The following is a 25795-nucleotide window of genomic DNA, read 5'->3' as shown; positions in this document are numbered from 1 at the left end:
ACTGTTTCTTACCTCACAGACATGTTTCATTGTATTCATATATTACAATTTATTTAGCCATTGCTCAATCTAATAACCTTACCTGAATTTGTACATTCTTTTTTCCCTGTAAATAAAATCTTATGTATCTCTTGTGAAATGGAAAGTGTAGGAGAAGGAGGAAGCAGGGAAGTGGGTCTAAGAACCAGGCACTAAATGACAACATGTATAAACATAAATGTATAAAATAAAATATATAAAAATAAATATAAATAATAACATTAGAAGAAGAGAGTCAAGTAATTTAGTATTGAAGGCAATAGAACTCAAACCTGACCCAGGAAACATAGTTCCTCAAGTTACAGTTCAATGATCTATCATTTTAGAAAGTAGTGAAAGATGGAAGCCATCAAGCCAAAAGCAAGGTTCTTTGGGCCAGTTCCAAGACAAAGAGCTGGGTGTCCCAGGATGCTGATCGGTGACTCCTAAGGCCCCAGGCTGAACCAGTCACACAAGGTTGGCAATGTCACAGAGTGGTGTTTCTCCTTTATTTTAGTAGGAAGCAATGCCAAGGGACTCCAGGCTGGGGGCAAAGTGGGGGTTGGGAGTGTGTGAAAGACAATAACTTCAAGTGATCTCATGGGAGGCAAATCAGAAGAGTGATATTGGCCAACATATGCACCAAAGCCCTGACGTGAGTCTGAATATTTCTGGTGCTTTCTACCTAAATAGATTTCTGTCCCACTGTTCCAAAAATAGCTGATGGAGGGACAGTGTGGTACAGCGAAAAGAACACTGGATCTGGCTTCAAGTCCTAACTTCCTAGTTGTATGACCATGAATGAGTCAAGTTCCCTTTCTGACCCTCAGTTTCCTCATCTGTAAAATAGGAATAATACACTACCCACCTCACAGAGTTGTGAGGAAAGCATTTTGTAAACTATAAAGTGCCATGTAAATGTATAGGTAATGAAGTTGACAGAAGCAACAATGGTGATGTCATTAGCTTGTTTGAAGTCAGGGCCTGAGTCATTCACCAGGTAAGTGAGGGGTTTTCAGCCTCTGAGTGTGATAAGCTTAGTTCTCTACAATTCCGCTCAGGTCTGTGATGGATTAATAATGATAATGAGGATGGTGGTGATGGTGGTGATGATGATGATGGTGGTGGTTGTGGTGATGATGGTGGTGGTGGTGATGATGATGGTGGTGGTGGTGGTGGTAGTGGTGATGATGATGGTGGTGGTAGTGATGATGGTGGTGGTGGTGGTAGTGATGATGGTGGTGGTGGTGGTGATGATGATGGTGGTGGTGGTGGTGGTGATGATGATGGTGGTGGTGGTGGTGGTGATGATGATGGTGGTGGTGGTGGTGGTGATGATGGTGGTGGTGGTGATGATGATGGTGGTGGTGGTGGTGATGATGATGGTGGTGGTGGTGGTGGTGGTGATGATGATGGTGGTGGTAGTGGTGATGATGATGGTGGTGGTAGTGATGATGGTGGTGGTGGTGGTAGTGATGATGGTGGTGGTGGTGGTGATGATGATGGTGGTGGTGGTGGTGGTGATGATGATGGTGGTGGTGGTGGTGGTGATGATGATGGTGGTGGTGGTGGTGGTGATGATGGTGGTGGTGGTGATGATGATGGTGGTGGTGGTGGTGATGATGATGGTGGTGGTGGTGGTGGTGGTGATGATGATGGTGGTGGTAGTGGTGATGATGATGATGGTGGTGATAGTGATGATGGTGGTGGTGGTGGTGGTGATGATGATGGTGGTGGTGGTGGTGATGATGATGATGATGATGGTGGTGGTAGTGGTGATGATGATGGTGGTGGTAGTGATGATGGTGGTGGTGGTGGTAGTGATGATGATGGTGGTGGTGGTGATGACAATAATAATAGCTAGCGTTTCTATAGTGCCTTGAAAAACACTTTGTAAATATTTCATTTTATCCTCACAACAACACTGGGAGGTAGGTGCTATTATTATCCCCATTTTATAGATGAGGAAACTGAGGAAAGCAGGGTGATCAGGGTCACCCCACTAGTGAGTGTCTGAAGCCAAATTTAAATTCAAGTCTTACCAACAGGAGGCCCAGTGCTCTATCTACTGCATCACGTCATTGCCTAAGTGACTCCACTAATTATTTCTCTATCAGTTCCTGCCTCCAGGATGGGTTTCCCCTGGGAACATAGAATTTGGCGACAAAAAGGGGGAAAGTGCCCTCAGCTCTCAAGGCTAGCCTTTATTTCACTGTCAATGAAATACAAAAACTTCTCATTTACTTTAATAAACTGTCAAAATGCTTCCCTCTCTGGCAAGCCCAATCTCCCTCAAGAACCTATATAGTCCTCCCACCTTAAAGCGTTCAGAATCACCATAGAGTCAACTCCTTTTCCTCCAAATCTGGCCTCAAACACTTACTAACTGTGTGACCCTGGGCAAGTCACTTAACTCCGTTGGCCTCAGTTTCTTCATCTATAAAATAAACTGAAGGAGGAAATGGCAGGCCACTCCAGTATCTTTGCCAAGAAAACCCCAAATGGGGTCACAAAGAGTAGGACATGACTAAACAAACTCTACCTATTTTTAGGGACAAGCAATCCCCAAAAGTTGTAAGGATGCTGATGAAGAAAACAGAAAGGGTAGTCTGAAGCATTGTAGCAACAATTCGGCTAGCAGCTACTGTAGGGGTGTAACACCCAACAAGACCAACAACAAAAGCCGCCAGCACAGGTTCTTTTGATCTGCTTTACTAAGGATAGTAACTTTAAGGGGTTAACAATCTCACTTTAATCAAACATACAAATATCATTCACTTAGTTCAGGAGGAAAAGCTAGCACCCTGAACTTCAAAACAAATACAAATAAATAAACATCAACAGACAGGCCTTGTCTGATTCAAATCTCAAATCATAGTTACCAGGGTTTAACAAAGTCCCAACATGGGGTTTACAAGCTGGGGGGCTCTTAACAACAGCTGCCCAGAGTCTCTTGAAGTCACATGACACTCTTTCAGTGAGTGAGAGCCCCAAGGAAAAACCTCAAACCTCTGAGTTTATATATCTTGTTCAGGGTCAAAGGGTGTCACAACATGCGACTCAAACTCATGTAAACTAGGCTTTCCCTTGAGGCAAGCAAGTCATCAGAGACTCCAGATCTAATCAAAGAAACAAAGGCCAGACTCATCAAGGGCACTTGACTAAATAAACGCTAAAAGAGAAAATAGTAAAAGAAAGTCTCACCTTAATTACTGATACAAGCACCAGCATCCTTTTCTGCTTTTATTCATTCAACTCTCCCATTACAAATAAGGTCTTTCCAAAAACCATCTGAAAGGTCTTCAGTGTCCTGTGGGAGAGGTCTCCCAGACAGAAAGATACTGTATTTCACCACATAATCATCTCCACCACATCATTGTCGCACCCTGTTTTTTCAGTCCAAAAATTGGTTTATATCCTTTCATGGTGTAATCGTCACATGGTATAATTCTGTTCATCATGCCGCTTAAAAGGTAAATAGAGCAACAATGTATTCACCAGTGGCATATGGATACAAATTTATCTCTTGTGCATTGTGAGCTGGAGCCTAGAATTCTCAGTGCACACACATTGTCGGTATTCAATTTTAATGTATATTCACAAGTATTCTGTGCATCCTAATCCTGCACCAAAGACAATTAAGTAATACTGGCACAGTTTTTAAAGATTCACATGGTGATTGCACCCCCACCTTTTTGCAAAAATAAAATTGGCATAAAATCTGCAACAATTATACGGTGAAATACAGGCTACAGCTTCCTGCTGTGAACAGACCCACAATCAAGTGAAGGGAAACCAGATGTGAAAAAAGTGTCTAAGCAATGCCTCTCATTCCCTCTAATCTGCATTTTCCTCCTTGTTGACCTCTTTCATTGGAACCTCTATGTGGCCTTCCTTGACCTTTAACTTGACTATTCAAGGTTGGTTAAGCCCCTGAAATCCAAAGAGATAGAGATAAATTGACCTAGGTAGGTATACCAGTAGCCATTGCCTCAACCAGGTTTTTGGGCCTGCTGCCCTCTGGGGTTTGGATGAGCAATGACACAGGGAGGCACAAGATGGCAACTTGAATTGATTGTTTATTGAAGTAAGTTAAATAGTGCAATAGGTTTTTAAGATCCTGAACTTTAAAAAAAAAATTTTGAAGACTGCATTCTTTGTGAATTTTATGAATTTATTTTTATTTTATCTTATTTATTTTATGAATTTAAAACATTCTTCTGAGAAGGAGACTTTATTAGGCTGTGTGATAGCAAGTAAAGTGGGACTTTTTGTTGTCTTTTGTTTTAGAGTTCTTCTCAGCACTAAGGCAATTGAATCAAGAGTCTTTGAATCAGGAGTCTTTGATGACCTGCTTAAATCACAGGAAGGCCTAGGTCACACGGGTTTGATTTGGCCAGATGAGACTCTGAGTAGCCGTTAAAAGCCCCCCGGCTTTGAAAACCCAGATGTTGGTGCTTCTCTCTCTGGTTACTGTGTATTGTTATTTGGTCAGACAGATAGAAGCCAGTCTGTTGGTTTCCGTTATTCTCTCTGCTCATGATTCCTGTTTGTAATTTCCATTTGTGTTTTCTCTGAAAGTTCAGGGTGCTGACTTTTCCCCCAGAACTAAGTGAATGATATATGTATATTTAATTAAAATAAGATTGTAAACCCCTTAAAGTTGCTTTCCTTAGAAAAGCAGATCAAGGAACCTGTGCTAGCAGCCCTCCTGTGTGCTGGTGTTATTGGCCTTACACAGCCACAGTAACTGCAAGTAACATTGTTGTTACAGGCTACAAAAGAGGTGACACAAACAAGATTAAGAACCTTTGGAGTGGTGGAAAAAGCATTAGATTTTGAGTAAGGAGAACTGAGTTCAAATCTCAAATTTATCACTTCTGTAGCTTTAGGCAAGTCATAACTTCTGATTCTCAGTTTCCTCATCTATAAAATAAGGGCCTTGGACTAGATGCTTTTTAAGGCTCTTTGAGCTCTAAATCCAAAGGTCTCCCTAATTAAATTGCCACATACAAAAAAGACCCAAGGATCATGTGCGAATTTAAATGCCACTGTTCTGCCCCACTTACATACTCTCTGGTGACTTCTCTGATGTTCCTGCTGGTCATTTTAACCTGAATTCACCTCCATACAGATGCTGAGAGTAGCATACAAATGATACAGTAACATACAAATTTGCTGAGGATCAAACTAAATTAAATTCAACAAGTATTTATTATACTATTTTCCTTAAGGTAACTAGTCCTAGCTGTACACCTACTTCCCCAGAGTTGACTCAACTGTTTAGATTAATTAGATAAAGAACATATTAAATCTTTGTTATGTGTCAGGCTGATGCCAACTCCTCAGGAGCTTATTACATTCTATCAGAGGAAAGCTACTAATAAGGAAAGGAAGGTGGAAAAAAGGAGGGGGTTCCAAGTAGGAACTAACCAGTCTAGGAGTAAGCCTCAGGGTTTAGTCACCCTGGGGGATGGGATGGGATGGGAGGGCTGACCACCGAAGTGAAGCAGAAAGTAGAGTGAACTGGGAAGGAAGTGAGCTTTGAGGTTAATTTACTTCCTGGCTATTTTGGGGACCCCAACTGAGGTCACCAAGGGTTGGACATGACTGAAAATGACTGAACAAAAATTTCTGTGATGCCTGGGACAGATATATCTAGTACACTTGATCCTTCTTCACTGGGTTTGTAGTCAGAGAATCTGGGTACCCATGGGCCTCTGAGCAAGCCAATTCCCCTCTCTAGACCTCAGTCTCTTCCTCTCAAGTTTCTTCATCTGTAAAATTAGAAGGTTGGACTAAATGACCTCTAGGGTCCCTTCTAGCTCCGAATCTGTGATCCTATTCCCCTTCCCACACACACACACACACCCCAACACACCCCCTACACCATCTCAAGCAGTAGGGTTCTCACAATCCTCTCTTCAGATACTACCAAGATGATCCGGGTGTTTGTTCTTAATAATTCTTACCTAAGGGGAAGCATTGAGCTGTAGGCAGCTGTATGCAGTACAGGGCTACAGACTGAGGTCCAACATCCTCAAACAGTTGTTTGTTTGTCCTGCTTCTAAGACAAAGTAGTTCAACCCCTCCCTGTAGGGAATGAGAGCTTGTGGATCGTGGAAGACCGTAGGCATAGAATCTGAGAGTGGCAAGGAGCCTCAGAGGCCATCTGCTTTTGTTCAGTCATTTTTCAGTTGTGTCTGACTCTCTGGGACCCCATTTGTGTGAGTGTGTGTGTGTGTGTGTGTGTGTGTGTTTTGGCAGAGATACTAGAGTGGTTTGCCATTTCCTTCTCTAGCTCATTTTACAGATGAAGAAACTGAGGCAAACAGGGTTAAATGACTTGCCCAGGGTCACACAGCTACTAGATGTCTGAGGCCAGATTTGAACTCAGGAAGATGAGTCTTCCTGTCTCCAGGCCCCCTGCTCTATCCACGATGTTCAACCCATAGCTTAGCAGAAATTTCCTGTACAATTTTTGAATGGTAGTCCTCATCCAGACTGCCTGAAGACCTCCAGTGACAGGAAATAATTACCTCCCTTTAGTCAAGCAGGGTTTCTTAACCTGGCGTGAATTTAAAATTAAAAAAAAACATTTTACTATTATTGATTTCCTTTGTAATCCTATATACTTTATGCACTTAAAAACATTCTCCTGAGATGGGATCCATAGGCTTCACCAGACTGTCAGAGGGTCCATGGCTCAAAAATAGTAAAGAATCCCTGCTCTAGTGAAATGCGACTTCGGGAGAGCTGAATTTGTTAGGGAGTTATAGCAGTAGAATGAGGGAAAACTGGGGGCGAGGGTGGGGGAGGGCAGGAGGGGAGGCAGGAACTGAATATTAAATTGCATTCAATAAAGCTGAAGTATGAGATTAGCAGAAACTCCGTAAAGAAAAAAGAAACAAATAGGAGACTGGAGCTAGAGCGCAGAGTGGATTCTCTCAGCTTTGCCAAGTCAAACAGCACGTGGTGCAGGAGTTACAGTGGGAAACCCAGCCCTTACCCCGGTCGGACTTGCCCGGGACAGCGCTCTGGCGCCACCTGCTAGCCCTATAACCCCATGACAGCAATGAAGGGCTGGAGCTAGTCAGTTGACGTCTAAAAGACCTTTTGCTGGAACTGATGTAGTCTTCAACCTCATTCTTCCCTCGAAGCGTTGGTTCCAAGCCTCCTTGGCTGGTGCCTTAATGGAGCAGCCCTTAACTTGAGACTTGGTTAAGGAGTCTCAACCCTCCTTGCCCCTTTGGCACCTCCCTACCCTCGCTTCCTCTAGTCCCTCCCCTCTGGGGGAAAGGACGAAGAGTGGGGAGCTGCCCCGGGGAAGCGCGGGGGGCAAGCGTGTGCGGGGGTGGCCCTGGGAACCGACCTGGGGGGAGGATGTCTGGCCCACTTGGGGCCAGCCAGAGGGGAGTAGCGGGTCGTCACAGTCTGGCCAGAGGTGGCAGAAGAGAGGGCGAGTGGAGCCTCGGGAGGGGCTGAGCGGGTTTTCTTCGTGGTCATCAGTCTGGGATAGCCTCTCAACCAGGGACATGAGGAGCCCCTTTGGCACCACTGTTGCCCAGGAGAGCGGGACCCCGCAGCGCTTCTCGCCCAGCAGTCCAAGCTACGATCTAGCAGGCAAGGTCGGTGTGCCCTGAGAACTCCCACTACCAGAACCCCAGGGCAAAGGCTCTGCCCCCTTCCCGAAGTCTTCCTCCCTCCCTCTTTCTCTGTCTCACCTGAATTGAGCCAATCCGGGCTCAGTTCCTAGCTCCATTTCACTCCAGGCCACCCAGTTCTTCTTGGAGTTACGGTAGTCTAGTTGCTGTTGGTGAAACTGCCCCCAGGGACCTCTCAAACTTCTCTGACCGGCGAATGAATGTCATGGCAGGGCGAGCTGGGGAAACTCCTTCCCACACCTCACTCCCAATTCTTTGACCCAGCTAGATTCTATTGGACCTAGAACGCCTTCCTGGAAAACTTCCAGACATCAAGAGTATCTCCAGTGGGAGCCCCGTCCCTAGAAAGCCCCAATAGCGTTTCTCCCAATCTAATAGTTCGACGGAGTCGAAGGTTATGGGTTTGGGGGGAGACGATTTGCAAGGAGGATGCCCGTCCCTAGGGGCCAGGAGTTGCCTCGATAAATGGGATCCGGATTTAGGAGAGGGAAAAGACCTTCAAAATTACCTAGTATGACTCTTATTTTACATACGAGGAAACCGACTAAGCACCACGGCCAATTTCTAAACCTTAGAGGAGTTCTGTCTCAAGACCCATTGCTTAGATCGACCTCACTCATCCTTTTTTCAAGAGCTTCTTTAGTTTAAAATATCCTAAAATAGAGTCAAGTGGTGTGCTTTCCCCCGTTTGTCACCGGTTCTTGAGCCTTTTCCTCTTCCTGTCTCCACTTCACCATAATAGACGTCAAGAAATAACCCTGGGCTAGTTGAATTCACTCTTTTTCTCCGGAAAAATCAAACCTAGGACAACTAGCTTCATTTAATCCTTTCACTGTCCTGGAAGAGTTCAGTTATTCCTAGATTCTCTGAAAAAGATGATGAAAGAGTGAGTGCTCCCACTGAATCTATCAATGAACAGGCTCTTATTAAGCTCCAGCAATCTGCCCCATAATTCGCTAGTTGTTAAGCAAATAAAAGAAATAGCCCTCACCCTCAATGAAATTACATTCCAAGGGGCGAGACAAAACATACACACATAATATACAGGCATACAGTATACAGAATAAATACAAAATAATTTCCAGATAATTAGGGAGGGAGAATTGTAGCAGGTTGGGGTGGGGGATCAGGAAATGTTTATTGTAGGAGGTGGGGTTTAAACTGAGTGATTCTAAGGCACTCCCAGGATGTGAAAACAGCAGTACAAAGACAGGGCTTGGAGTAAGGAATAGCAAAAAGGTCATTTTAACTGAACTTTAATGTACTTGAAAGGGACAATATGTTAAGTCCCAGCCTTGCTCTGTTATGGACCCTTTGGGGGACATGGTATATATTTGGGCATAGCTACTCCTTCTGTGTGAAGAGAACCCTGCCTCTCTCCAAGAAGCCTGCCTTGATTTTCATACTCCTATCCCAGAGCACTCTACCAGAAAACATTTCATTCATCAGAAGCAGATATAAATGGGGTCCTAAGGTTTTGATTTGGGCCATTCAGAAGGAAAGTATTCAACTTGCCCTCCCAAAGCCCCAGTGCCTACTGTTGTGGTGGGAAATGGGCTTCCCAAAGATCACATATGGGGGTCTTAATATATGTCTGTTGAATCAAAAACTTAATTGGATTAGGGAAAGGGAGGAGAAATTCTGATGCCCAATGTCCTGGGATGTAAGTGAGCCTAGCATCTAGTTTGCTGATAACAGAGCAGAGGTCCCCAGTTCACCTGTTTGCTTAGAAGATGGGGATGCTGGGTGACCTGTTTGTGTTCGCATTTAATGGAATTTGCCTGATTGGGAGGGTAACTATCATGACATATAAAACAGGCAACTTCCACTCCTCCCTCCCCATAACTGGAGTTAGAGATTACAGAAGCCTGAAAGACAAGGAATAGGCAGCTAGGATATATTTATTCTCTTATCTACCCTCTCCTTCCACCCCAGGGGTAAACTGCTCAACCAGATTGTTAGCCAATCCCTCTCTACCAGCTTGTAGATACAAAATATTTGCACAGAAAAAGATCTTATCAAGCATTTCATCCAGGGTCCTCATTCTACACACGAGGAAACATGTCCCCCAGAAGTCATCCACCTTGCCCAAAGTCCTAGTTATTCAGTGGTAGAGCCAATACTAGGACCCAGGTTCAGGAGGAATACGTGAGGCTGGTGACTTAAATCCAATTCACTTGCACGTCATGGCATCATCTCCCTGATGTCATGGTCCTCTTTGAGAACAAAGAACAAACAACAACAACTTTCCACCACACCATGTTTTGTGTGTCTCCCCACTCATCCTTAATCCAGGAAGCAGAGTTCTGGACATATTGGGAGGAATGGTTTTGGTAAATGACTATCTCCCTGATTAGAAAGGCATGTGGGGTGGGGCTGGGTAGACGCCAACAGGGCTCCACATTCCACAAGAATCTCTACTACTATGTGTCTGGCAAGTGGTCATCCAGACTTTGTTTGAAGACCTCCAATGAAGAAGAATTCTCTCCCTCCCAAAGCTGCCAGTTCTAATTATTAGGAAGTTTTTCATGAAATCAAGACTAACTTTGCCTTTTTTTCCCTTCTAATTTATGCCCACTGCACCTTGTTCTGCTCTCTGGAATCTAGAAAAACAATTGCCTTACTTCTGAGCCTCTTACTGCCAAACTCCCCCAATCAATCAATAAGAAATTAATGAGCAGGCACCTATGCTACCTTCCCTCCCCTTCATTCACTAGCTCTTTTGTCCTGCCTAACCCTATTAACCCAACTCTGCCTCATCTCCTAGGTAATGCTGTTGGGAGACTCAGGCGTTGGGAAAACCTGTTTCCTGATCCATTTCAAAGACGGGACTTTCCTGTCCAAGACCTTCATAGCCACTGTCGGCATAGACTTCCGGGTGAGGTGGCTGTGGGCTCCTCCAAACAGGTGGGGCCTTGGGGCTCCAGCTTATGGCCAGTGGGGTCATTGTCCTTCCTTCCATCCATGTTTGTTGAGGATTCACACAGAAGATCTCTGCATTTGAGTTCTTATGCTCTCACTGCTTTGTAGACTTATGGGAATTGTACAATCCCTTGGTTTTTTCCCAGCCAGGGAAATCTGGGAATAATGATCATAACATTTACCTATTAGGGATAGCAAAGAGAAGAATGATTCTTCCCCTCTTCTTTTGATTGGAATGCTATCTTCTCTGCTTTATCTTTCCTATTTCCCTCTGGAGAGAATGCATCCCAATTCCCTCAATGTCAATTCTTTATGTAATTCACAATGTACAAATCTTTGTATTAGGCATTAGGATAAAGAATAGATACAGTCTCTTATCACATAGAACTTGTAGTCTAATAGGATTGGATGTTGTGAGAAAGATATTGGATATTAAATGGTCCATAATCTTTGGGTTCTCCTTCTGTGGAAAAAGGTCTAAGGGAACTTCTAAGACTTCCTCTCTTGGTTCAACCATCTTAGCCATCAGTCTCAGGAGTGACTTCTCCAGCAGCACTGGAAGGAGTCAACATTTGTGCTGGCCCCAGCCCAGGTATATGAGATAGCTGGGCCATTGGACTGAGACCCCAAACCACCCTGTTATATGAGCATAAAGAACTGAGAGTCTAATTAGGAGGAAAGGCTTATTGGAGGTCTTCAGTCATGGGAAAAGAAGATAGGTGAAAGCTGGAGACAGGTAACATCTCCATGGCAGTGGCTCTGTCCCCTCCTCCTTAATTAGACACCTGGCTCCTAGGCTAAGCTGGCTCAGTCACCAAGTAGTAGTTCCACATCAAAGTCCACAGGCTGGACCTGTGGGACCATGTCTCTAGGAGATAGTCATAGTGATATCAATAAACATTTACTAAATTACTAGAGTATGCAAGGTACTGAATATTTTCTGGGGTGGCAGACATGGAGTAGAGAAAAGATAAGGAGAGTCCTGGCTGTTGATTCTTATTAAGAAATAGGGCTCAGCCTTTCAACTACACTATGCCTCAGTCCATACTCCACCATCCCAATCCCAAGGTAGAGCAAAGAACAGGAGAGGGGAGGTTAGGAAAAAAAAAAAAGGCTGGCATAGAGACAACTGAGAGTCAGTTCTAAAGCTTCTACTCTTGGAGCCCCTCCTACCTCCATGGGTGGGTGTGACTACAAGAGATAGTATGTCTTTCCAAATCTCCAAGCTCTCTTGAGAGGGTCAGGGTTTGCGATCCCTGCTAAAAGATGAAGAACTTGGGTACCCCAAACCTCCCCAGTTTCCCTCCACCCTTATTGTTTACTTCTTTTCTAGAATAAAGTGGTGACTGTGGATGGTATGAAAGTGAAACTACAGGTAAGTCAAAGGATTGGGGTTGGGGGATGGGGAGGGGAGAGGGAATGATCAGGCCGCCTGTGCTGATAGGACTTAGCCACAGGAGGCCTGTCAAGGGTTGTGGTTATGTTCTGTTTGGGGTAACTTCCTGTGGGGCCCTAGAGAGGGAGGAAGTTGCTCTTGTCTATATAGAAATAACAGTTTTCAAGCTCCCTGGCTTCTATTATAGGTCTCTCTCAATTTAAGGTTTCTCTTTCTAGCCTTGCCCCAAGGCTTTTAAACAAATATTTTAGAAGCCTTCCATGTCCAGTCCCCTTTTCACTTTAGAAATGGCTTCTTCCTCCAGTGCTGAAGGAACATCTTACACTTACTCTTCCTCACCCACTCTTTGAGGTTAGGGTGAGATGATCTCCTGAGAAAGAGCCTGGAAAATTCCAAGAAGTTAGATCGTTAGGCAGCCAATGTCCAAGGACTCTGGACCAGTAGTTTTCCCTTTCTCACTGGAAAGAATAGGTCTGTCCCAGGCTACCAGGCATATGCCCCACTACACTTTAGGGAGTTCCACCTTGTACTTTGCACAGTGCAAGAAAAGCCCAGTCATGTTTTCCTTTATCTCATTTATTTCAAAAGGCTTTCTTTTCCCTAGAGTGGCTGGTTCTCCTCTCTCTGCTTCTTACTGATTTTCTATCTCCTCTTAGATTTGGGACACAGCAGGGCAGGAACGGTTCCGAAGTGTCACCCACGCCTACTACCGGGATGCCCAGGGTAGGTCTCTTTACCACCTCCCCAGAGGCTCTGTGCCCTATACCCTTCCCCCACAGTTCCCATTCCCTTTTTCCTCCCTCTATCAACAGCAGAGCTCCTAAATTCCCCCTGTGTTTTTTCTCCCCTTCTAGCCCTGCTCCTGCTCTATGATATCACCAACAAATCTTCCTTTGACAATATCCGGGTAAGTCCCTCCCTTTCTGTGGCTCCCCCAGACAGTGCCCAAGGCCAGGACTCCCTCCCCACCATGACTCCCTGCCCTGGGAGCCAAACTACTTTCTAAAAGCACCTGAGCTGATGAGTCAGAAAGAGATAACTGCCCTTTTGTGTTTTATTAGCAAATAAGTTGAAGTCTGTAAGAAGCCTACAGCCTCTGCTGGGCCCTGTAAACGACTCTGAACATAGCCCTGTGGGTGATTCACGTACACATTTCATATAAAAGTATATAGAAACAACTTCAGGCTTCTCTTGAGTTACCAATTAGGGACTCAGGCCACTGGTACTACTGGCACCGGATGTGACGGTCTCTTTCCAGTTTGGGCTAGGACAATGTATATGTAATCTGGGGTGGGTGGGGAATAAACAGAAGGCAAGAAGAGAGGTTATGCCCTTCAGAAGACTAAACCCAAAGTGTCGCTGACTGTTTGCTACGTGTAGAGCAGCGCTACACTAAATATTGAGAGAGTTTCAAAGGAGTGGCATAAGACAGAGTCCCTAAAGGGGCTTACAGTGGGGAAATACACAAACTTTTCAGTGTCAGGGTGGTTCAGAGTAAAGAGAGAGTATGGCTTGGGCAGTCAGGGAAGGAAGCCCTCACAGGCAAAGGGGGGGGGACCTTAAAATAAGGATTACAACACAGAGAACTAGGAGTGGTATGGGGTCCCCTCCAAGGTTCCATTCCTACTACTGTGCAACATTTGAGATATCTTGCATGTACCTGTATTTACATGTATACACACTTATAAATAAAGATGTGGGTGCATATACATATATGTATATATGGATACATATGTATTTATATGTATGTCTACATACACATTCACACACACATAGATATAGGTATACAGAAAACATTCCGTTGGAATATAACCTTATTGGGGGCAGGTACTGTTTTTGTTTAATTTTTGACTCACCAGTGCCTGGCACAGGATAAGCTTATATATTATGATATATTATATGATAACAAAAGCTTATTAATTAAGTGATTGATGGATTGGTTGATGAGTTTGGCTAAGGTTCTCCCTCAGGAAGAGGGAACATACGTAGGAAAGCTGAGATATAGGAGACAGATAGACTTATTTTCTCTTAGTAGAATTTGAGGACTATTTTATTTTTATCTTTGTATTCTTCACAGACTAGATACTTAGTGATTATTAATTTGATTATTTGATTTGATTAAAATGATTATTAATTTGAATTGACTGTGACCAATGAAATGAGGCAGTACAGAGGAAATAACTGATGGGAGGTGAAGAGGGTACTGGGAAAGGGTAGAGCATCGATTGGGAGTAGGTGGGGATCTTCCCAGGCTGGAAGTCCTGTCATCCAATCAGGTCCCTTTTTTCTCCACTCACTCATCCCACTCTCTCTTATAGGCCTGGCTAACTGAGATTCACGAGTATGCCCAAAAGGATGTGGTGATCATGTTGCTAGGCAACAAGGTACGTATTGCTTCTGGGCCAATTACCCCACTAAGGTAAACTCTCTACCCTCTTTTAGTGTCACAAACTACCTCCTCCTCTATTAAAAAAAAACAACTTTTATTCAAACTTTTATTTTATATTACCTATATCATGTAGGTAATATAACTCCCTGTGTTATAAAAACAAAGAATAAAATAAGACTTTTATAAAGTTTAACAACACTACCTAATATCTCCAAAAAAGTATCTGCTCTCTCTTTTTCTTCTTTGGTTTCGTTGCTTCTTTCTCATGATTCATTCCATTGGTTATAATTCTTCTTTGCAACTGGACTATTATGTAAATAAGTTTAATGTGAAGGTATATGTAGAACCTATGGGATTACATGCCTTCTTGGCAGGGAGGCAGGAGAGGGAAGGAGAGAAAATTTGGAACTCAAAAACTTGTGAAACTGAGTGTTGTAAACTAAAAATAAAAAATAAATTTAAAAAAATCTGAGAGCTCCAAAGGTATAGGGAATCTGTGGATGTGTGGATGTGGTGGAAGAAGGTGGCAACTTTGGCTCCTCCCTTCCATACACTCCCACATTTCCCCCCCTCAGGGGAGGAAATTGACTAGGAGATGGGAAACTAGCACTAGGAAATTGACTAGGAAAATGATTAGGAGATTTCAAGAGAGGATATGGAGGATGGTCTTTTCTGTCCATCATCACATAAGGCCTGACCTGCCTCAGTGGTATGGGAGATGGAGTCATCCATATTATGTCCACATCCTTTCTATAGTGGAGTTAGCTTTAAGGACTGAGGCTGACTGACCCCCTTCTGCGATGGACTCCCAAATCCTTAGCTATAGTGGGACTTGACTGCATTGGCCACAGTCTTCAGGATCCTGGGTTGATACCTCTGGGATCTTGAAGTCTTCCGTGACAATCCCAAGTAAAACTAATGCCTCAGCCATAGGTTGTCCCAGTACCCATCTCTAACCCCATCTCCTTGGCATTGTCTGCAGTCAACTGTCCTTGAGTCCCACAGGCAACCAGCAGAGGGCAGGCAGGGCCCATGCTCTGGGAAGGGAGAGGCTTGGGCTCTGGCGGGAGAGGAGGGGAGAGAGAAGATATCCCTCTCCAGAGTGATGGGTGTGGATTTTGCAGGCGGATGTGAGCAGAGAAAGGGTAGTCCGGTCAGAAGATGGAGAGACACTGGCCAGAGTAAGTGATTGCCTATGGGACGCAGAGAGGGTTGAGGAAGGGGGGACCAGGGGGAAAGACAGATCCTGAAAATCATTTCTAATTGACAGGAATATGGTGTGCCTTTCATGGAAACCAGTGCTAAGACAGGCATGAATGTGGAGCTAGCCTTTTTGGCTATTGCCAGGTCAGTCCGTGGGACAGGGGAGGGTCCTTTCTTGGCAACTGGGGTGGGGGAGAGGAAGAGTGTCACTATCATCATCCCCAGGAGTAAAGAAATGCCTCAGAGCCTGAGGGTCCTATCACTTCTGACCATGGGGAATTAGGGGGGACTCTTTTGTAACTGTGATCTCAACCCTGGCCTTTTTCAGGGAGCTGAAGCACCGAGCTGGGCAACAGCAGGCGAATGAGCCCAGCTTTCAGATTCATGACTATGTGGAATCCCAGAAGAAACAGCCTAGCTGCTGTCCATTTGTGTGAGAGAAAAGGGGAGGAGGGAGCCTGGGGAGAACTAGCCACTGGGCTTAGTGCTGTTCCCTACCTCCAGACTGAACTCTTAACATCTTGAGTACTCCAATGGGGGAATGAGTCCCCCAACTGAAAACAAGGCACAAAGGGCAGAAGTGAGCATAAAGAATGCCAAAGAAATAAGTTACACATACACAACATCCCATCACTGCTTTCCCCCAGGAGGGACCTAGACTCCTGCATCAGGCTTACTCCAGGTTTCCCTGCTCCCTTTCTCCCAGTGGTTATTGTTTCTGGGTCCCTGGTATGGGTCTCTGGGCATTTGAGGACCAAAGATACTTTTAATTTAAATTTTGTTCTGGTACCACAATAGTGAAAACTTTGGAAAATAAAAAATTCAGTTCCCTCAGGGAAACAGGCAGAGGCCAGGGGCTGATAATCTCTCTATTACCTTTCAGTTCAGGGCCCCTCCATCCAAATTCTCTGGCAAAGCACCCCCCCCCCAGCCAATTTGTAACTAGAGAGACTGTGGCTTTGTCCCAGCTCACCAGGAGATTCCAGAAAAGGGCAATTAGTGGCCACTATGCCACCTCACTAGACTTTAGCTCATAAGAGACAGGTAGCCTTGGTACTTTCTGTTTCCCAGAGGCCCAGGGACCACAATAACCACTGAATCATTGTGGTCTAACTTGTAGTGTGATTCCTAAGCACCAAAAGTCAAATGAGTGAAAACCTCAGGAGAAGACTCATGTGAAGGTGTGAACTGGGTTTCAGCTTGTGTGCCTATGTGTGAGTTCAACTAGCTTTGTCTACCTTCCTTCCCAAGATCCCCATCTGAGAATAAAACAACTCATTCCTGATGTCCTTCTCCCCCTCTTGACCTTTTCTCCCCCACCCCATCTGAGGCACTTGAAAAAAGGGATTCTGGGCTCCCTCATCACATATTTCTGGGCTTCCTTACTAAAGAGCTTTGAGAGACTATCCATGCTGGGGAGTTCCATCCTAGTCTTCAGTGTCAGTGAGCAGCTGAGAGTCAGGCCAAGGATTTTCTCTTCTTGACCCAAGGCTTTTGGTAAGTGTGCAACCTCAACATATAGCTTCTTAGAGTAGTTTTAGCATTTCTTTTGGATGAGGAGGGGGAAGTGAGGAAGTTCTCCCTCCCTTTCTTTTTAAAAATTTTTTGATTTTTAGGGAGGCAAACAGAGTTAAGTAACTTGCCCAGGGTCACACAGCTAGCAAGCATCTAAAGTCGGTTTGAAATCAGGTCCTCCTGATTCCGGGGCTAGTACTCTATCTGTTGGACCACCTAGGTGCCCCTCCTCCCTACCTTTCATCTCTTCCTTCCTTGAGGATTGGACCAAAACTGGCCTTCACCCAGACTGCCAATCTCCCTACCACATTCAACCATTCTAAAAGAAACTCCAGGGTTTTGACCTAGATAAAGTAAACGGAATGGAGCAAACAGAGACCTGACTCTCCCATTAACACCTGTCCCAGTCCATGGCATTAGGTGCCACAAAGGCTAGATAGGGTTCCCTTCTTCTTTCAACTCATACTGATTCAGGATCCAGAAGCCTCACTGGGAATGAGGCTAGATCAATTGGGATTCAGGAGATAGGGGTTTTTTTTTTTTTTTTTTGGTTTGGTTTGGTTTTCCTGAATAAGTTACCTGTATGGCACCAGATCACCACGGTTAGGGCCTCAGGAGGGTATCCAAGTGATTGGTTTCCCAAAGTCCTGTCTCACCTACTGCAGGACAGGTGGACTCTGTAGGTACAAGTACCACAAACCAGTGTCTGACCTGCCCATTTACCTTCTTCCAGTCAGTCCAAGCTCTTCATGCCAACCCTGCTTTCTTGCCTCTGTTCCCATTCCAATCCAGATGTGAGCATGTGACAGTGAGGGAAAGAAGGGCATTGTAATTTTGTGTGGCTGCCTCAGTTGGGCTTTCAAGTCAGAGACCAACAACCTTGGCCTACAATAAGGTGGGCCTTCCAGCTTGGTCTCAGAAAGGTGGCTCCAGATTTCTTCCAGCCTGAGGGAATCTTGTCTTGCATGAAAGTGATGCTTCTTACTCTGGTTAATATTGGCATTTGTGTGTTTTTCAGAATTAAACTGCAGTATTTTGGAGAGTATACCAAGTCCCACGAATTCCTTGAAGAGGGTTTGGTGGGAGGCAGTGGGCTCTACCTCTTCTTCCTGGGGATACCAAGCTAAGTAGGTAGATCGAATGGGGAAAATCCAGGGGCCAGGACCAGGCTTTCCCCCTTTTCCCCCATGATTCCAAGAGGCCCCAGCAAGCTGCTGCCTACCAGGCCAAGGGAATGAGAATCAACCCAAGTGAAACATTCTTCAGAAAGTCCTAGCAACCTGGCATCAGAATTAAAGATTCCCCAAGAGTGTGATGGGTAATGTACCTGTATGGGAAAGTGTGCTTTTTTTGCCCCAAGGACATTTTGCCTGAGGAATCTTCTTTGGGAATTCTGTCAAACCTGGCTATAATCCATGCCGTGTTTGGCTCTACTCTCGAATCCTCAGACTATCATCTCGATCCTTAACAGGTCCCATCAGGCCACATCACCACCTCCTCCCTGCCTTTCCTCTTCCTAGATTAGATGAGAGATTCCTTCCCCAGTCTAGCAATCTTCATTTTCCCTTCGGGAAAAACCACGTTACCCCCCCTCCCCCCCCCTTCCCCCGGAGAAGTACCTAGGAGGTTGGGGGTGGGCTATAGTTCCTCCCCCACCACCCCCCACAGCAGAATTTAGGCCCGTGCTTTTGTATTCGGCGATGGGGTCCTGGGGCTATAGGATCAATTCTGGTTCCCAAAAGTTCCCCTAACTTGAAGGATGTTATTATTTAAACATCTCTCCAGGAAGGAAGAGGTGGGTGGATGGGCTGACTAGGCCATGTGCCCTTAGTATTAAAATTTTCTGAGACTTCTCTGTCCCTGGAAGGGAAAGCGATTTCTTCCTAGGGGGTGCCTCCCTAGTCACCGTAATAATCTCACAATCTGCTACAAACTGCCCCCAAGACCAAACCCGAGCGCCCTTTTCCTGGGACTTTCAGGGTCCTAGGGTCCCTCCTTTCCCCTAGCTGAGGGTCTGCTGCAATAGCCCCTTTCCTTCGAAACCATTAATCAGGGATTCGGAATCCAGCTGATGCTGATGCGTCAGCGCAGCTAAGGGAACCCAGCTGGGATTCCTTCCCTCAAACTCCAGATGCCACACCTTCCACCCCCGCCTAATTGAAGCTTTGTAATGCACCTCTCTGGCACTTTTTCCTTTGCCCGCTCAGAGTGCCTATTAGCAACCCCCCGCCCCTTCCACGTCCCCATTGGCTCTCTTTGTTCAACCAGCTAGAGCACCCCACCACCCCCTTTCTCCGCCGGTTCCTAATTGGGCCTGAGCTGCCCCTCCCCCGGGATAAGGGGCTGTGACAGGTTCTGGAACGCTCAGACTCGGTGCGGAACTGTCATTGGCCGCTTGGCTTTACTTCGGCACTTAGAACTGAGTTCGCGGCGGCCCCTTCCGAGACACCTACTCCCTCCTCCCGGGCCGGGGATTCCTTGCTGTGTTTCATCCCAGATCCCCGCCTCCTAGGGCAGGGGGGTGGGAGGGGGTGATTGGTGAATTGGCCCCATCTGCAAGCCCCTGAGCTGCTCCAGAGAAAGATGAACGCAGACGGTGACTCCGGGAGCCCCCTGCCGCGGCTCTGTAACCTGGAGAAGGGGCCGAATGGCTATGGCTTCCACCTCCACGGCGAGAAGGGCAAAATGGGACAGTTTATCCGGCTGGTGGAGCCCGGCTCGCCGGCCGAAAAGGCGGGACTGCTGGCCGGTGACCGATTGGTGGAGGTGAACGGTGAGAACGTGGAGCAGGAGAGTCACCAGCAGGTGGTGAGCCGCATCCGAGCCGCGCTCAACTCCGTGCGCCTGCTGGTGGTCGACCCGGAGGCGGACGAGCGGCTGCAGAAGCTAGGCATCCAGGTGCGAGAAGAACTACTGCGCGGCCATCCGGGGGAGCGGCCAGTCGAGCCTCCCCCGCAGAGGGCCGCGGAGGAGCCGGCGGATGGAGGCGAGAAGCAGCCGCCACAAGCGCCCGGGGAGCCGCGGGAGGAGAAGAGCCAACCGCCACAGGTAACTACCTACTCCTTGGTCTGGGATTCTAAGGGGGGAGGGGGAAAGGAGTTTCAGGGAGGCACCCGGGTGTCGTTGGAATAAAGCCCCGAATTCGCCGCCGATTCGTTCTGAAGCCAAAGCCCGCGATATGGAGGTTGTTTCCGCCTGCTGCTGGCCCAGCCGACGCGTCTCTCTCAGATTGTCCCTTCCTGTCTCCCCTCACCCCCACCCTGGACCCGTCCCTGCCACGCTGAAGCAGACTGCCTGCCGCCTCTTTCTTGGGAGCTCTTAGGGAGCTTGACGAGATCGACTTCTTTTCACGCAGACAAGTATATCCGCTGCCCCACTCCCTATCTGTTCTCTTAGAGGCACCCCCCCAGCTGCAACCCAAAGAGTGGAGGGGTGGAACCCTGTTTTCTCCGGGGAGCAAGTGCTATCTCTTCCCATCCTCCACCCTCGCTCCGGTGTGTGTGCGTTTTGTCAGCCACGAGCCGGGCAGTCTCCTCTCTGCAGCCACAGGTGGGTGGGAACTGGAGTACAGGGATGCCTGGAGAGTCGAGCTGCAAAGGGCGAGCTAGAGGAATATACATCCTCTTATTTTCCCCGGAATGGGAGCCACAGCAGTGTGTGTGTGTGTGTTTAGAACGGGGGCGGGGGGGCGGCGAGGCTGGGTGGCAATGTAGAGAAGAGGGGGAAATTGGGAAAGCTTTTTTTTTTAACCTTAAGCAGAGAGTAGGGGGAGCATAACTTGTGTATCATTAACCTCAATCAGGTTGGACTTCATCCCTCCCAAAGTGTGAGGTGGCTTCTAAGAAAGAAGGTACAAACCCCACTGCCTTGAGGCAGGAGGGGGTTGGAACAGGGCAGAGGCCAAAGATGGGGGTGGGGAGGAGGAGAAAAGAAGGGAGTCTCAGGGGTGGTGATACCGCCACCCAAGAGGATTTATGAGTCTCAGGAATGTGAGAAGTAAGCATAAGCCTTTATCTGGGAAGCTTGAGGGAAAAGAGACTTGGAGGGGACCTGGTGAAGGGAGAGTGGAGGATTTCTCAGGGCAAACAAGCTGGGGTAATTTGCTGCTTTTTCCATGTTTGGTGTTTCCCCAAATGATCCAACTTGGATCAGCTGGTGGAGGATGGGGGTTGGAGAAGTATAGAGTTGTTGTTCTGAGCTATCTGTCCCCAGAGATTATGGGAGATTTTAAAGAGTCAGGGAGGGGTGGGCCCCTGGCCTCGCTGAATTCCAGGGACTCCGTGCTGGTGCCCAGCCTGGGAAGAACAGAACCTAGGTCCTCAGCACTTGGTCTCCCAGAAAATTGGACTGTTAACTTGCAACCAGATGGCTTCCTGCTGGCTAATGTGGACAGGGTTGGCACTAGAGACTGGGCAGATCTCAGAGTGGAGGAAGGGCACCCTGCAGGGAGATGGGGGGCAGGGTGGAGAGGGACAACAGGTTAGGTCGCCAGGAACCTTTTCCTGGATTTAGCTGGGTGCTGGGAACACCATCCTCCACCTCCACTGGCTCTTACTTCCTGTCTGTGCCAGGTTGGCTCTGCTGAAGGCACATGTTCGGGGAAGGGAGGGCAGGAGCTTCCTGGCAGGAGGGAGACTCAAGTTGATGACCTGAGGTGAGTCAGGGAGCAGCTAACCTTCAATCCTCACGTGGAGTTCACTGTCCTGAAATTTATGCTGAGGACATCAGTTATTCTTTATTAAATTAAATGAACTTTAGTCTCTATCTCCCCTTCCCCCACCTCCCCATTCTCCAGATTTTTCTCCTGAAAGCTTGAAGGGAGAAAGTTGGGGATCTAGGAACAGCTCCTTCCCTCTTGGTGAAGGAAGTCCTCAAGCACAAGTGGCTCCCCAAGTCATGCCCTCTCCCCTCATCCGAGAGAGAATTTGAACTTCCTTCTCTGGGTTGTTAAGCCTCCCACAACTTCTGTCTAGGGAAATGTGTTTAGCTAAAGCTCCCCAGGGGACAAAGGGGTAGGTTTCTAAAGGCCTATGGGAGAGCTTGCACTGGCTTGCACTTTTCCAGGGGAAGGTAGCTACAGCTGCCTGAGCCCGGTAAACTGTCCTCAGGGGGATTCAATACATATTATGCTCAGTTTGCCTCTTTATTGAACTGCTTATACTTAACACTCTGATCTTGGTGCTGTGGGGTGAAGTATAGGCAGGTCTCCACACTTAAGGAGCTGATGACCTAATTCATTTCCACCTGGCACTGGAGATGAGAGTAAAAGAACTCGAGAGTCCTTGTCCTCAAGCAGTTTTAAGTTGTAGTGTTCCCAGCTAGTTAAGTGGCCAAGTCAGATCATCTGACTGTAAATACAGTATATAAGCTCTTTAAGGGCAGGGAATGTTTGGGAGTTTTGTTTTATGCATCAATAGGGGCCAATAAGTGACTCAGTGGATAGAGAGTGGTGGGCCTGGAGTCAGGAAGACTCTTCCTCCTGAGTTCAAATCTGCCCTCAGACACTTACTGACTGTGAGACCCTGGACAAATCACTTAACCCGGTCTCCCTCAGTTTCCTTCATCTGTAAAACAAGCTGGAGAAAGAAGCTGCAAACCACTCTAGTATCTCAGCCAAGAAAACCTCAAACGGGGTCACAAAGAGTTGGACATGACTGAACCAACTGAACAACAATAAACTACCTTAATAAATATTTGTTGAAATTAAAGTGACTCTGGGTGTCCACTGTCTTGTGGGTGGTGTAGGTAATAATAAATATTGCCCTGTCCCCAGGAAGGAAGGAGGTTCCCTGCCTGGGAAAGATGGTCCAACCCTCTCACTGCCAGCTCATCATGGTCATCACTCACATTTTTAAAGCTTTTGACAGCTTTATGTATCCTCTCATTTGATCCTCACAAACAAGTCCCCATGGCTCCAAGTCCATTTTTTTTCCACTGTGCCATTGGTCTATAGATGAGAAAACTGAGTATCAGGAAGGTGCCTCTAGGCAATACGACTATTACCACTCCACTTTACAAAAAAGGGAAGCTGAGTCCCAGGGAGGTACCTCTAAGCAATATAAAGGTATCCCCATTTATCAGTGGGTCTCAGGTTAAGTATCTTGCCCAAAGCACTCAATTAGTAAGTTGTAGTGAGCTGGGATTCAACCCAAGTCTATTGGCTCAAAAATAAGTGTTTTCACTGACCCTGTTCCATTACATTGGTATATACATATTCAGGTATCTTCAGTAGTCTGGGTTTCAGACAGGCCATACCCATGTTTTTTGGTCTTCATTCAAAGATGCTCTCCAGCAGGTCCATCCCTGATCTGTGGGGTGGGGAGAAGATGGATATTCCAGTTCGAACCCAGGTAGTAGGTAGGCTGGGCACAGATTGATTAGACTCCAATGGGGTGTTGTGGTTGTTTTGTTTTAGTGTTTCCTGAGGAAAGGAGATTTATGTTGACCTCAGTTGGGTCATTGAAAAGATTAAAATAGGGATCAGGTTTGATTTACTGTGACCAGGGCTTTCTTTTTGAGTCAGAGATTCTGGTACTTTTTGCCAGAACACTATCGTCTGGTTCTTGGCTGTTCCTTACAGCCTGTGAATTTTTCTGTGGATTGATTGCTCTGCAGAGAACCCTGTGTCCTTTAAGCCCCTAGGAGATAAGGTGAGCATTCCTTATCTGAAAGCTTGGTATGTGGAGGTGGGGTAAGGAGGGCCCTGGACTACCTTCTTCATCCTCCCCACCCTCCTTCCCCCAAGAGTAGAGGTGAGTGTGCCCTTTCTTTGCACTCCGAGGGGTATGCTAAGAAAATTTGTTGTTCAAATTCAAAAGACCTTTACTAGGTCACAATTATGTAAGGGAGCACAAAGATTATATATGGCATGAGTCTGTTACAGGCTGGGCATCAGACATGGTCTCATTGAGCTCATAATTTAGTTGGGGGTTGTGATGGGGACACAAAACTCTATAACTGTGATATAAAATGATAGTGTTTAATGCATGAGACAAACCCAAGCTCTTGTCAGACGTACAAGCTTGTTGCAGAAAATCAACTAGAGTATTGATTCAAATAACAGGTTCTCGGAGATCCTCCTGGTTTCTCCCAGTTTGGGTACTTAGGATGGGGGAAGCTTCATCTAGACGAATTTTTCTCCCAGAGGCAGATTCTTCTAGCTATCCTTCGCTTTAGGTCCATTCTAGGAAAGCCAAACTGGAAAAAAAATTAAGTGATTTGAACTAAATCCAATAACACTGGATTGGAGTCTAAAAGATTTGGGTTTGAATCCCCACTCTACTCTGGAGCACCTAGGTGGTGAGTGGATAGAGAGCTGGGCTTGGGAGTTAGAAAGACCTGTGTTGAGTCTTGCCTCATACACTTACTAGCTGTGTGACCTTGGGTAAGTCACTTAACCACTTTCTACCTCAGTTTCTTCATATGTTACAATGAGGAGTAATAATAGGACCTGTCTTAACAGGGTAATTAAGGATCAAGAGACCACAATTAAATGTGAGCTTTTATTATTTTTTTTTTGTATCACATCTGTGTCCTTGAAGAAGTTCTTACTATATCTGTCACGTTCTTACTGTCTGTCAAAGGTTGTTTAACCTTTCTAGGTTTCAGTTTTCCCCTTGAGGGAGATTTTTAAGATCTCAATCAATCTTCAAGATCTGAATTTGTGAAATCCAGTTTTGATGTTTGGTATCTGTAGTGTGCAATAGCTCAGATTCCCTGCTCAGATGTTCTCAGCAGGATGCTCCCTCGGGTATATAGACAACAAAGCCAGGGGAGGCCTGAGCTTAGATGGGGGGAAAGGGGGCTGTGAAAACACCTTTAGTACATCCCTTTGCATTTACTTGACGGGATGGACCCATTTGGGTGCCTTTTGACAGATTTCCCCTTTTTCCTTGGGAGGAGCTCCAGCTGACCCTTCTTGGAGCTTATGGTGTGGCCTTCTTCTAGAAGGTGAGTTAATGAACCCTCCTTTATGATCTCTGGGATCTAAGTCTCACTATCAGACCTCAGAGCTGAGAACACCTACACAAAGTAGGCCATGTACTGTACAGTACCCATCGTTCTTTTCTCCCACCCCCAGGCCAGGCCACTGGTCAATGTCCAGAGGTTCAGGCTACCCCTGTCCTTGGAAAAATACAAAATCTATTAAGTTTCCCCCACAGGTCATAGTTGGCCTGACCTATGGGAGCTTGGGAGAGTGGGTAGGAGGGCATTCCTGGCTATTCAGCCTAGAATTTCTGGTGAGCCCAGAGATCAAGGCCCCAGCAGTGATGCCAGGCCTGTCTTTTTTGGCACTGCTTAATATCCTCTTTGGCTATCTCTGTACCCACAGAATCCACAGTGGATCTGGCCAAAGGGGAAAACACTGAAAAGTCACAGGGTTGCCAGTTTAAAGCAACCTCCACCCCCAAAATCAGTCATGAGGTTTGTTAGGGGGCTATTAAGGCTGACTGTCTCCACCCAGAGTGGAGCCCTAAGAAGGGATAGGCAGCTGAACAAATGAGTGAACCCTTTAATCTCCTGCTACTACTACCTGGACCAGAATTGGGTCCACTAAGGTCTAGGGTGGGGGAGGCACTTGTGGGGCAGTACCTGCTTGGGCAGGCATGGAGGAGCCTTAGGTAGATATTGAGCCAGGTACCAACCCACCCCAATCCCAGGCTTTCCCTGCTCCACCCCTTCCCCCTT

General features: G+C 46.4%; 2 protein-coding genes across 3 annotated transcripts in view; both read left to right on the top strand.

Annotated features, from left to right (window-relative positions):
- RAB37 (RAB37, member RAS oncogene family) overlaps positions 1–18152 on the top strand; it is a 95141-nt gene extending 76989 nt beyond the window's left edge. Inside the window, exons 1-9 of one of the 2 annotated variants that reach the window (XM_036758175.1) lie at positions 7554–7646; positions 10450–10560; positions 11938–11979; positions 12657–12723; positions 12855–12907; positions 14319–14384; positions 15514–15570; positions 15660–15736; positions 15921–18152. In XM_036758175.1, the coding sequence (XP_036614070.1) occupies positions 7554–7646; positions 10450–10560; positions 11938–11979; positions 12657–12723; positions 12855–12907; positions 14319–14384; positions 15514–15570; positions 15660–15736; positions 15921–16029 (675 nt within the window). In that variant the 3' untranslated portion in view covers positions 16030–18152. Of the gene's footprint in view, positions 1–7553; positions 7647–10449; positions 10561–11937; positions 11980–12656; positions 12724–12854; positions 12908–14318; positions 14385–15513; positions 15571–15659; positions 15737–15920 lie in introns of those variants that run through there. The other variant, XM_036758174.1, reaches the window with a different exon arrangement.
- Positions 18153–19462: 1310 nt separating this feature from the next.
- The window catches only part of SLC9A3R1 (SLC9A3 regulator 1), a 21443-nt gene continuing 15110 nt past the window's right edge, over positions 19463–25795 (top strand). The window contains exon 1 of the mRNA XM_036754011.1: positions 19463–20155. Coding sequence (XP_036609906.1) covers positions 19691–20155 — 465 coding nt within the window. The 5' untranslated portion in view covers positions 19463–19690. The remainder of the gene's footprint in view (positions 20156–25795) is intronic.

This window comes from Trichosurus vulpecula, chromosome 4 (assembly GCF_011100635.1).
Source record: "Trichosurus vulpecula isolate mTriVul1 chromosome 4, mTriVul1.pri, whole genome shotgun sequence".
In the NCBI taxonomy this organism is placed as follows: Eukaryota; Metazoa; Chordata; class Mammalia; order Diprotodontia; family Phalangeridae; genus Trichosurus; species Trichosurus vulpecula.
Note: the sequence above shows the minus strand (reverse complement) of the source record. Positions and strands in the feature narration are given on the sequence as shown.